General features: G+C 33.7%; 1 protein-coding gene across 1 annotated transcript in view; it reads left to right on the top strand.

Annotated features, from left to right (window-relative positions):
* Positions 1-13289, top strand: part of SLCO6A1 (solute carrier organic anion transporter family member 6A1) — a gene marked incomplete at both ends in the record, with an annotated part of 109193 nt that overhangs the window by 88247 nt on the left and 7657 nt on the right. The window contains one exon of the mRNA XM_079918632.1: positions 1362-1495. Within this exon, the coding sequence (XP_079774758.1) occupies positions 1362-1495 (134 nt within the window). The remainder of the gene's footprint in view (positions 1-1361; positions 1496-13289) is intronic.

Raw genomic sequence — 13289 nt, 5'->3', positions numbered from 1 at the left:
TATGCAGGGTTTAAATTAGCTTTTTTAATTGAGAAAAATTAGAGCATATTTTTACGGTCAAAAGTGATCCAGTGGATAAGGATGGATTCTTAGTGGAGGAGGGAGCATAAGAAACAGCAAGTGCACAGTTTCTTACCTCAGAAAGGAAGCCAGTGAGGCTGAGGCAGTTTTGAATGGGAGAGGGTGGAATAAGGTGATGATATTTTAGATACAACTGTCTCTACATCTTTCAGGGTTTTGCCATCAGAGAATTTAAGCAGAGGGTAGATATTATCTGATTTACATTTAAAAGATAACTCTGCTGCTGGAGTGAGAAATATTTATCAAAGATAAATGTGGAGGAAAAGAAAAAGGAGGCTTTTGCTGAAGTCTGAGTTATATTAAATTGGATTCTAGGGGTTGTAATGAAAAAGAGGAATCAACTTATCCAAGGTGTATTTGGAGTTAGTGTTACAGTGGTTTATCATGGATTAGAAAAAATATGGTGGGAAATAGAAAAAGATGAGTAGTAGGCCTAGGTTTTTCACTTTGAACAATTATAAACAGAGTACCAGCACTCACTGAGACTGGGAAATCTGGTGATGGGCAGTGGTCTTTGACAGGAATCAAAAAGTCATGAGGCATGAGCACTCCGATAATTTCTTAAGGAAGATGGTCAATTGTTAGATATGTTAGTTCTGAAAACCTAGTTCTAATGCCTTTGGAGTGGCATTTATTTATTTATTTATTTATTTTTATTTTTAAGACTGCATTCACTTTTACCTGAAAGCAATACTGTTGCTGAGGAAGTGTCTCTGTGAGTATATAGAGATTTCCCTCAGGCAGCACACAACTATTCCTCTGCATATGAGGTCTTCTGAAGCTAGGGCTGCTACAAACATGCCAAAGCATTTACATTTTCAGTTATTTTTGCAATATCTTGATACATAACAGGCATACACTGCATTTCAAAACTAAATTTTCAGTCATTGAAAATTTCACAATTTGAAATCTTAGGAGATATATGGAGTTCACAAAATCAATATTTAGTATCTCTGTTTTAAATACTTTCTCCTAAGTTTTTCATTTAGAAATTAACAAAATGTTGAGATGTCAACTAAATAACAACATGCATATCATTCTAAGAAGATGAAAATCTGCTAGCTTTTTTTATATCTACAGGGATAGGGATTTTTGAAAACACTCAATAACGTTTTCAGTTTTTAACAATCCTATTGATAAGCAACTTCTTAGATAACTTTAAATGATATGTTTACAGTGATGATGACTAAATATATAAGTTTACATTTAGGATTAAAATCATTCTGATCCCAACCTACAGTGTTTTCATGGTGAATTTACAATCATTGCTTTTTTCATAGGGACTATACCTGGACCAGTAATTTTTAAAATAGTAGGAGAAACTTCTTGCATCCTTCGGGATACTGAGCGCTGTGGAAGCATTGGAAGTTGTTGGATCTATAACAAGACAAAAATGGCCTACCTGTTGACAGGAGTATGTAAGTGATATCTATTGAAGAATATTGAGAAGTAAAATTGTTTTTATTTAAAATTTTTTTAACATCTTTATTGGAGTATAATTGCTTTACAATGGTGTGTTAGTTTCTGCTTTATAACAAAGTGAATCAGCTATACATATACATATATCCCGATATCTCTTCCCTCTTGCGTCTCCCTCCCTCCCACCCTCCCTATCCCACACCTCTAGATGGTCACAAAGCACGGAGCTGATCTCCCTGTGCTGTGTGGCTGCTTCCCACTAGCTATCAGTTTTACATTTGGTAGTGTATCTATCTATGTCCATGCCACCCTCTCACTTTGTCCCAGCTTACCCTTCCCCCTCCCCCGTCCTCAAGTCCATTCTCTGGTAGGTCTGCATCTTTATTCCAGTCCTGCCCCTAGGTTCTTCATGACCCTTTTTTTTTAGATTCCATATATATGTGTTAGCATATGGTGTTAGTTTTTCTCTTTCTGACTTACTTCACTCTGTATGACAAACTCTAGGTACAAATTGTTTTTAAAAACGTATGGTTTAGAGTAAGTTATAGTCATAATAAACTAAGAACAAATGGATACTTTGATTATTAAAGAAGCATATATTATTATATACAAAATATTTTAGAAACTAATTACTATAGAACTGATGTAAATATTTGAGACATTGCATTAACTACACAATTGTTTTATGTTATTCCTGAATAAAGGGTGATGATTAGAAGAATTTCAATTTGGGAAAAAATTTTGCCTGTATACATATACAACTAAGTTGCTTGACCTTATGGCCCTTTCCATTTCTGCAGTAAAAGAGATTGGATAATTTAAAAAAGAAATTTTACACCACTGAAAAGTATCAAAATACTCTTATCCCACTTAAATGTAAATTTCACATCGTCTCTTTTGCTCAGTGATAAAACAGGGCCGACATATAGCAAACATTCAGTATTGTTGAATAAATAAGAGATATAGAAAATTGGGATGCTATAGTGATATGGTCAAATTGTTGGGGAAAGCCTCGATATGCTTGTATTACTTCGGGAAATTCACTAGATCTTCTTGTGAAATGAAGATGTTGAACTACATAATTTCTGAAGCCTTAATCAGCATTAACTTTCAGTGGTTTTATTGTATAGATACTTCTGGTGTGCTAAACATTTAAAAGTGTTTATATGTTTTGTGATTTTACTGAGTGGGTTCAGTAATTCAAAGAACCACATAATGATAGGCTCTAATATTTAACAGTAACAAATATCTGTTTGATAAACAGTATTCAGCAATGCCTTCTAAATCAGAAGTCAATTGTCCAGTGAGCTTATTAGTCAATACTGAACACTAAATAAATTTTTAAAAATTTTAAAAAGTCAAAAATGGCATTTAAGGAGTCAAAATTAATTTCTCAGAGATAATTGAACAAAACTAGGCATTATTCTTAAGAAAGTCTGCTGAACCTTTTAGTTTTCATTTTAGATATAACTGTAATGTGCTTAGCTATTTTCAAACGTGGCATATAATTGAGAAAATAGATGAACTATTAGAAATCCTACTAGGGAGCTACTAAAAGGGATAATGATAATACAGAACATAGGGAATTACAGTCAGAAAGGGCAAATACAGGAAACTGAAATAGGAATATACATTTGCAGCAATTTAGTGTAAACCAGTATTTAAATTTTATTCCATGAGTCACTTGAATCAGAATCACTTGGAGTGTTTGCTAAAATGTAAGTTCTGAGGTCTTTATTTAGAATACCAAGAATTAGTGGTAGGAATGTATATATATATATATATATTTTTTTTTTTTTTTTTTTTGCGGTACGCGGGCCTCTCACCGTTGTGGCCTCTCCCGTTGCGGAGCACAGGCTCCGGACCCACAGGCTCAGCGTCCATGGCTCACGGGCCCAGCCGCTCCGCGGCATGTGGGATCCTCCCGGACCGGGGCACGAACCCGTGTCCCCTGCATCGGCAGGCGGACTCTCAACCACTGCGCCACCAGGGAGGCCCAGGAATGTATATTTTTAATAAAGCACCTCAGGTGATTTTTATCACAGTAAACTTTGAAGACAGCTATGTGAGAGATCCTGGAGCTGCAGTGTCCAATATGGTAGACATTACCTGCACATATCTATTTAAATTTAATTTAATGCAATTAAACATTCAGTTCTTCAGTATCAACAGCCAAATTTCACTTGCTTAATGGTCACATTTGACTATTCTATGGGACAGTGCAGATGTAGAACACTGCCATTGTCACAGAAAGTTCTATGCATACCACTACTCTAGAGCAAGGCTTATTCAAGAGGGATGCATGAGCCCTAGGAGCCCACATTAAATTTTAGTATATTTTTGGAATCCTAAAATTCTGTTTGTACAATTGTATGTCTTCTATAAAGGAAGGCTGTGACATTCATCAGATTCTCAAAAGTTTTATCAACTTAAAAAAGTTAATAAAAAATTTATCAGTCTATCAATCACCTGTGGAACCAGCACTCAAAAGAAGCTATAGAAATTTCTCCTATGCCCCTGGCTAGTCAATTTCCCTCCCCCACAGATAAACCCCTTTCATATTTCTATTAAAATATGTTGGTTTTGCCTGTTCTACAAATTATGCAAATGGAATATAATACATGCTGGTGGGGTTTTTCACCTGTCTTGCTTAATGTTATGCTTTTGGGAGATTCATCCATGCTATTCTATAGCAGTAGTTTGTGCTTTTAAAAAATTTCTGAGTATTGTTTCACTTTATGAATATGCTATAGCTTATTCATGCTCTTATTAATGGACATTTGGGTTGTTTGCAGTGTTCAGCTGTTATAAATAAATGTTTGAAGTATTGTATCATTACAAATAGCTCATTAATGTTTCCTATTTTATCTTTGAAACCACTGTAATTGATAGTGTCAGATAACTGATATTGTTGCTGTAAAATATTTTTTACTTTAATGACCAGGGTTATTTGCACCCAAAGTTCAAGTACTTTTATATAATTCCTGTAATATATTAACTTTCCAAAACTTGAAAAATGAAAATGAATTTAAAAACTTACATAGTCAATTAATTTTTCTGAAATATTTCTGTTGGCCTTTGGAAAACGAATATTTCAAGGAGTAAAGCTGCATGAAGTTGTTTAAAAAGGTTCCAGTTTCTGCTGATAATTAAGTTCTGAAAGTAGAAATATATTTTTATGTTTTAGAATTAATACATTCTGTGAAATAGTAACACACTTTGCATTTGTCTTGGGCTATTTGTTTAAGACGTCTAAAAGATTTTGTAAACATATTTTTAAAATTTCCTTTAAGTAACTTGACATAAGTTTATGACATTAATTGCATTCTACAATTTGAAAATTGGTACATTTATAGATGAAATATACTTACCTTTTCTTTGGTAGATGGCTCTTTCCGCAAACATTTTTGCTCTAAATAAATTGACACATCTGATGGCTGTATTTTTTTCGAATTCAGGTTTTATTTGCAAAGTAGTTACTATCTTCTTCACTGCTATTGCATTTGGCCTATATAAATATTTACCACAGGAAAACAGTGACATCCTGCCTACAGTTGTGAAGAATCTAAAAGTTAAAAAAAAGGAAAGAACTGGATCATCATTATGTAAGAATTACACATTGTCAATCTATCAATGGGATGTTATTAATAAAATTTAAAATGATTTAATATAACTATATGTTTAATAAGTGAATGTGATTCATGTGATCTTATAAGCTTTATTATATTTTGAGTATAAATATAATAATATAGTCTCTGTGTTTTGCACTTTTAAAGGATATTGTAAGATACATATTTAATACTTTCAATAGAAAGGTAATACTTTGAAAGAAAAGCATGAAGTGGAAATGGGAAAATACACATAAGTTAATTCTGACTGCAATGATATCGTATATATTAGTTATTGGTCTTTGGTTATGTAGGCTTACTTAGGTTTCATATAGTTTATTCTTATTACGTTTCATTTGGGCTCTGGGTATTTATTTCTCAATAATTTTTCAAAGTAATATTAGATGTGCCAGTCTAGTTCATATAATAAAAATTTATATGAAGGTCATATTTATTCTCCAAAAGGAGACATTTTAAAATTAACATTTATCTCTGTTAATGGAGAGGTTTCCTCAGAAAATTTCTCTGGTCAATTGGCCAGTTTGCAATACATATTTTCATGCTTCTTTAATTTTTGTAGACATAAAATTCAATTTGATCATATACCTCTCTATTTTTACCTTGACTTGAATTTTATTGATAAAGACTACTGGTACCTAAGTTGATATCCATTTTTGTGTTTTTGTATTTAATTTCATGATTAATCGTAATTATTTCACTTAAAGAAATGTTCAAATTCGAATGCAGAAAATGTGTCAACCATTTGTGGAATTTTTCTTAAGCTTAAATGTGTTTCTATAGAACAATTTTGATATAATTATTTCATACATGATTCTACATCTATCCAAATTATATAGCAATCTTCCAAATATTGAAATAAAAATCAAATTGTTCTGAAACAAAAACTTCTCTGCAGTGTTTCTTTTGTTCTCTTGGGAGAATGCATAACTGACAAAATTTCTTCTTTGTTATTCACATTAGTCAATGACCCTATGTGTAAGGGCAGACATTGCCCTATTCATCTTGGCTGGCAGAGGGAAGTGAGAAGCAGGGAATATTCATATCTTACTATATGTTTTTCTTACCTAACTTTAACATGCATTTATGAAAATCTATAAACCAGTCTTTATGTGAAACTCTACTTGACAGTTTGACTCTTCTCTGTTTGAACCAGCAGGATGGCAGAATATCTGAGGATCAGAGTGTGAAAACAGAATCTTTAAAGATTCTACAAGATCTGTTGCTGTGTCCTACTTTCAGAAAAGGGGAATCACATGTGACGTTTACCAAAGTAGTAGAAATGTATCTGTGGTGATTTGTATTTTCATAATAAAATACATTCTTATAAAGCATTTCTCATATGTTTTTAATGTATGTAGGATTTTAAACATCAATGTACAATATAGGTTTATCTAGAATTAAAGATTAATAATTTTAGGTTATTTATATTCTTCCTTAATATTCTATTGTCTAAAAATATTTGAAAATTTATGCAACTAGGAAATAAGATAAAACAATAATATTCAGATCCAATTTGAAGGTGCTTATAATATATTTCTGTGTATGTGTAAATATCTACATACTTCTTTTTGGTTTTTTTTGAAAACAAACCAGCAAAGGTATAATAAAGATTATAATAATTTGGAGAGTAGTGTTAAGACTTAAATTTGCGTATAACTTTCTGCTACAATAGACCATGTGTTTCTATGTCACAAACTATTATAGTTCATAGAGGATTGATAAATAGAGAAAATACAACCCAAAGTCACTGGTTAACACCAATTTAGCAGCTTTTGAAACAATCAGAGGAAGCTTTCTCACTACTAATGAGAAGACCTTAAGAAGAAGTCTTAAAAAAAAAAAACAACAGCTAAAAATCCTGTTGAAATACCTTCCTTTGGAGTCAGTTTTGAATGTTTTAATGCTAACAAGGATCATTACACTTTCTACGTTAATGTATCTAGTGAAGCTGCAAGTGCAGATGAAGAATCTGCAAAGACACTTTTAAGTATCAGATTTTAAATTTTTGATGAAACTGTTCTCTATTGAGAATTCATGCCCTCAAGGAACTACATCTCAAAGGAGGGAGGTGAGCCCCCCAGCATTTAAACCTACAAAGGACTGAGTGACTGTGATGCTGGGTGAAAATGCTATGGAGATTTAGTTGTGCTAAGATTTATTAAGATGTTTTTGTTTTCTTTGGATATATACCAAGAAGTGGAATTACTGGATTATATGGTAGTTCTATTTTTAGTTTTTTTTGAGAAACCTCCATACTGTTTTCCCATTTATTCACATCCTCACCAATACTTGTTATTTGTAGACTTTTTGATGATAGCCATTCTGACAGGTGTGAGGTGATAGTTCATTGTGGTTTTGATTTGCATTTCTCTGGTGATTAGTGATATTGAGCATCTTTTCATGTGCCTGTTGGCCATCTGTATGTCTTCTGTAGAAAAAATGTATATTCAGGTCTTCTGCCCAATTTTTAATCAGGTTGTTTGGTTTTTTGATATTGCGTTGTATGAACTGATTATATATTTTGGATATTAACCCCTTATTAGCCATATCATTTGCAAATATTTCCTCCCATTCAGTAAGTTGTCAGTGGTTTTCTTTGCTGTGTAAAACCTTTTATGTTTAATTAGGTCTGAATAGCTTATCTCTTTTATTTTTTATTTTGGCTACATTGGGTCTTCTTTGCTGCGTGGGCTTTCTCTAGTTGTGGCGAGCGGGGGCTGCTCTTCGTTGTGGTGCACAGGCTTTTCATTGTGGTGGCTTCTCTTGTTGCGGAACATAGGCTCTAGGCACTCAGGCTTCTGTAGTTGCTGCACAAAGGCCCTAGAGCGTGTGGGCTTCAGTAGTTGTGGCTCACGGGCTTAGTTGCTCCACGGCATGTGGGATCTTCCTGGTCCAGGGGTAGAACCCGTGTCCCCTGCACTGGCAGGTGGATTCTTAACCACAGCGCCACCAGGGAAGTCCGAATAGCTTATTGTTTACTTTTGTTTATTTTGTCGCAGGAGACAGATCCAAAAAAATATTGCTACGATTTATGTCAAAGAGTGTTCTGCCTGTTTTCTTCTAGGAGTTTTAAGATTTTAAGGCTTACTTTTAGGTCTTTAACCCATTTGAATTTACTTTTGTATATGGTGTGAGAAAATGTTCTAATTTCATTGTTTTATGTGTAGCTGTCAAGTTTTCCCAGCACCATCTATTGAAGAGACTATCTTTTATCCATTGTATATACATGCCTCCTTTGTAATAGATTAATTGATCATAAGTGTTTGGGTTTATTTCTGGGCTCTGTATTCTGTTCCATTGTTCTGTGTGTCTGTTTTGTACCAGTACCATGGGGTTTTGGCTACTGTATCTCTGTGGTTTAACCTGAAGTCAGGGAGCATGATACCTCCAGCTTTGTTATTTTTTTTTCAAAATTGTTTTGGCTATTCTGTATCTATCGTGGTTCCACATAAATTTTAGGATAATTTGTTCTAGTTCTGTGAAAGATGTGATGAATATTTTGTTAGGGATTGAATTAAATTTGTAGATTGCTTTGGGTAGTATGGGCATTTTAACAGTATTAATTCTCCCAATCCAGAAACACAGGATATTTTTCTATTTCTTTGTATTATCTTCAATTTACCTTATCAGTGTTTTATAGTTTTCAGAGTATGGGTCTTCCACCTCTTTGGTTAAGTTTATTCCTAGGCATTTTAGTCTTTTTGATGCCATTTTAAGTGGGATTGTTTTCTTGCTTTCTCTTTCTGATAGTTCATAATTAGTGTATAGTAAAGCAACAGATTTCTGTATATTAATCTTGTATCCTGCAACTTTACTGAATGCATTTATTAGTTCTAATAGTTTCCTCGTGCAGACTTTAGGGTTTTCTATATATAACATCATGTCATATGCAAATAGTGACAGTTTTACTTTTTCCCTTCCAATTTGGATGCCTTTTATTTCTTTTTCTTGTCTGATTGCTGTGACTGGGATTTCCAGTATGATGTTAAATAGAGCTGGTGAGAATGAGCTTCCTTGTCTTATTCCTGATTTTAGAGGAAAACTTCCTGCTTTTCTGCTTTTCTCCAGTAAGTCTGATGTTAGTAGTGGGTTTGTCATAAATGGCCTTTATAATGTTGAGATATGTTCCCTCTATACCAACTTTTATGAGAGTTTATATCATGAATGGATGTTGAATTTTGTCAAATGCTTATCTTGTGTCTATTGATATGATCATGTGATTTCATCCTTTATTTAATTTTGATTTGCAGATATTGAACTATCCTAGCATCCCTGGAATGAATCACACTTGATCATGGTGTATTATCCTGTTTATATATTGTTGAATCCAATTTGCTAATATTTTGTTGAGGATTTTTGCATCTGTATTCATCAGAGATATTGACCTTTAATTTTCTTCTTCTTCTTTTTTTTTTCCAGTGTCTTTGTCTGGTTTTGGTATCAGGGTAATGATGGCCTTGTAGAATGAATTTGGGAGTATTCCCTCCTCTTCAATTTTTTGGAATAGTTTGAGAAGGATGGATATTAGCTCTTCTTTATATGTCTGGTAGAATGTCCCTGTAAAGCCATCCAGTCCTGGACTATTGCTTACTGGGAGTTTTTTTAATTAAAAATTCAATTTCACTACTTATGTTTGGTCAGTTCAGGTTGTCTATTTCTTCATGATTTGGTCTTGGAAGTTTGTATATTTCTAGAAATGTTTCCAAGTCTTCTAGGTTGTCCAATGTATTTGCATGTAACTTCTAGTAGTATTCTCTTGTGATTTTTTGAATCTCTGTGATATTGGTTGTTAATTCTCTTCCTTCATTTCTTATTTTGTTTATTTGGACCCAGTTTCTTTTTTTCTTAATGAACCTAGCTGAAAGGCTATCCATTTTGTTTATCTTTTCAAAAACTGGCTCTTGGTTTCACCGATCTTTTCTATTGTTTATTCTCAGTTTTACTTATTTTCTTTCTGATCTTTATTAAGTCCTTCTTTCTGCTGACTTTGGGCTTTGTTTGCTCTTCTTTTTATAATTCCTTTAGGTGATAGGTTAGGTTATTTATTTGAAATTTTTCTTGTTTCTTGAGGTAGGACTGTATCGCTATAAACTTCCCTCTTAGAACTGCTTTTGCTGTATACCATAGATTTTGGAAAGCTGTGTTTCCATTTTTATTTTTCTCAAAGTATTTTCTAATTTCCTCTTTGATTTCTTCATCGACCTATTCCTTTATAGTAGCATGCTCTTTAGTCTCCACATGTTTGTGTTTCCATTTTTCTTCCTGTAACTTATTTCTAGTTTCATACCATTGTGGTTGGAAAAAAATGCTTGATATATTTCCGTTCTCTTAAATTTGTTGAGACTTGTTTTGTAGCCTAGCAAGTAATCTATCTTAGGATAGACTAAGCTAAGAGAATTCAGCACCACTAAACCAGCTCTACAACGAATGCTAAAGGAACTTCTCTAAGTGGGAAACACAAGAGAAGAAAAGGACCTACAAAAACAAACCCAAAACCCCAAATCTACAACTCTGATGGGGAATGTTGATAACAGAGGAGCCTCTGCATGTGGAGGACAGAGGACAGAGTTTATATGGGAAATCTCTGTACATCCTGTTATTTATTTATTTATTTATTTTGCTATAAACCTAAAACACAGCTCTAAAAAATAAAGTCTATTATAAGATAAAGAAAACTTACTCTTGTCCCATCAGACTTTTTTTCCAGATAATTACCCATTTTTCCTTCTTTTCCTTCTAATATAACTCTCATAGCATTTAACTAAAGACACTTTTCTGCTTATTTCATGCTAGGTGTAACTAGTTATCCCTTTAGGTGTATGATTTTATCACTCCAAATAAATGTTATGCCCCTTGAGGGAAGGGATTTTTCTTCATTCTTTGGAATATTCTCTCTTCTGAGTACATGCATACCTTGCTCTCTATATGGCTGAAAATAAAATATAAGAACAAGTTCATTCTGTAGAAAATGTTCAAAATGTATTTTTCCTTTCACTTTGCATCCAATATTCTATAATTTTTCTTTCATTCAGCAATACTGACATTATTATTCTATTTTTGATTAATGTACATAAAACTTTTTGTTCTAAAATCATTGGAAGCAACAGGGAGCACTTATTTTAAGGAGAAATAAATTATAAGACTACCTAGGAAAACAGGATTCACTTGCTTCAGAAAGTGATACTGAAATGCATATAGCAATATATTACTGAATTCATTTTTCTTCTTGTCTCTAAGACTAAAAGGAAAACATGTTGTTTTACTTTGTTCCTATGAATTGATGAAAGGGAGTTTTTACAGTTTTTTAAATGTAAATTGTTTTTTTTTTGGCCGCACCACCTGGCATGCAGTATTCTAGTTCCCCGACCAGGGATGGAACTCATGCCCCATGCAGTGAAAGCTCGGAGTCTTAACCACTGGACTGCCAGGGTAGTGCCTTAAATGTAAATTTTATATAAAAGTCATTGCTTAACATAATAAGCAGCATGCCAAAGCTGCACATATGTTTTTCATATCCTACTTTGATAGGCAGAATGACAGCCCCTCAAAAATGTCCATGTCTTGTCTCTGGGGCCTGTCAGTATGTTAGAGTATGTGGCAAAGGAGAAGGTTGCAGATGGAATTAAAGTTCTAATCAGCTGACCTTAAAATAGAGAGATTATCCTGGATTATCCAGGTTAAATGTGATCATGAGAACCCTGAAATGTGGAAGAGGGAAGCAAAAGAGTCAGTGTCAGAATGGTGTGATGTGAGAAAAATACAACTGTCCATTTCTTGCTTCGAAGATAGAAGAAAGAAGGGGACCATGAGCCAAGGAATGCCAGCACTTTGATTGTAGTCCAGTGAGACCCATGGATTTCTGACCTTCAAAGACTAAGGTAATACATTTTCATTGTTTTAAGTCACTAGTTTGTGGTAATTTGTTAAAACACCTATAGCAAACAAGTGTATCTATCATACTTGTCCTCACAAATGTATAGGAATGATACTGTCACAGAGATAATATTCATCAAATATTCTATTCCCTACCCTCACTTACATTTTCCAGTCCCCTTAAAGTTAGATGTTAGTTGTTCTGGCCAGTGAAATGTAAGCAGAAGTGAAATGGATCACTTTCAGATCAGATTCTTTTCTACTGCCATGTCCATATGGTTTAGATGGTACAACTACAAGATGGCACCTCCTCAGTCAAGCTGGGCCCCTGAAAGCCTATGTAAAGCGCAGGAAACACTCTCAAATCCTCTTTGAACATGTAGTGGAGCTAGAAATAAATTTTTTTTTATTACTTTAAGCCACCACAGTTGGAATGGTAATTTGTTACTGCTGTGTGACATGGTTTATCCTAAAAAAAAAATACAGATACTAAATATAACTTAGTAAAAATATTTCTGTCAGGAACTAAGTTTCTCTAATTTCTAGAGTTCTGTCTTAAAGACAGAACTTGCAGAATTTAGAAGACTTCATGGCTAACATTGCCCTTAGACTGTAACATCTCATCTATACTTTTAGCACACAAGATTTCCAATTCTAAGTTGTGCTCTCTGGCCAGTGACTGGAATGAAGACTGTGTACCTTATTGAAAAGAGTCATATGTTCCTTACGGATTATGGTCAATAGCAGAATAAGATGCAGTTATACAAATTAAAGAGGTTGTTTTATTTTTGCTCAGAGGTAATCCGTAATCCCACCTCTTCATGGAGGTGCCTGGGACAAGAGTCTACAGTAATGCCTGGAGAGGAGCCAGGATTTTTCTCAAAGAATTTTGAGCCTCTCATATGCCTGAATAATACTTCTGTGGCAGTGCAGAGTTACCTGAGAACTAAAAGTTATGGTTTTACTTTAGCTGAGAGATTTTTAAAGGCAAGTTGTTCCTATTTGACCTAGTTAATTACAGAAGAACTTTAGTGTAAATCTGTTTTAAATTCCTCACTCATTGCTATCGCTTTATCTGTTATTGGCCTATTTTCTGCTTCTGACTGCATTGAGTTTTTGGGTGTATTTGACATTAATCTTGCTAGAAGCAGACTGCTGGAACAAATGAAATCGGTCTTGTATAGTTTTATAAATCTAAATTTTAGTAACCTTCATTATCTCCTTTCCTTTGTTAAGAAATGGATAGTGGTTAAATTGTGGATGTGATGGGCCTATCAAGAGTGGCAG

Source organism: Stenella coeruleoalba (genome assembly GCF_951394435.1).
Source record: "Stenella coeruleoalba genome assembly, chromosome: 3".
Taxonomy (NCBI): Eukaryota; Metazoa; Chordata; class Mammalia; order Artiodactyla; family Delphinidae; genus Stenella; species Stenella coeruleoalba.
The sequence above is the reverse complement of the archived record's forward strand: the minus strand, read 5'-3'. Positions and strand labels throughout refer to the sequence as shown.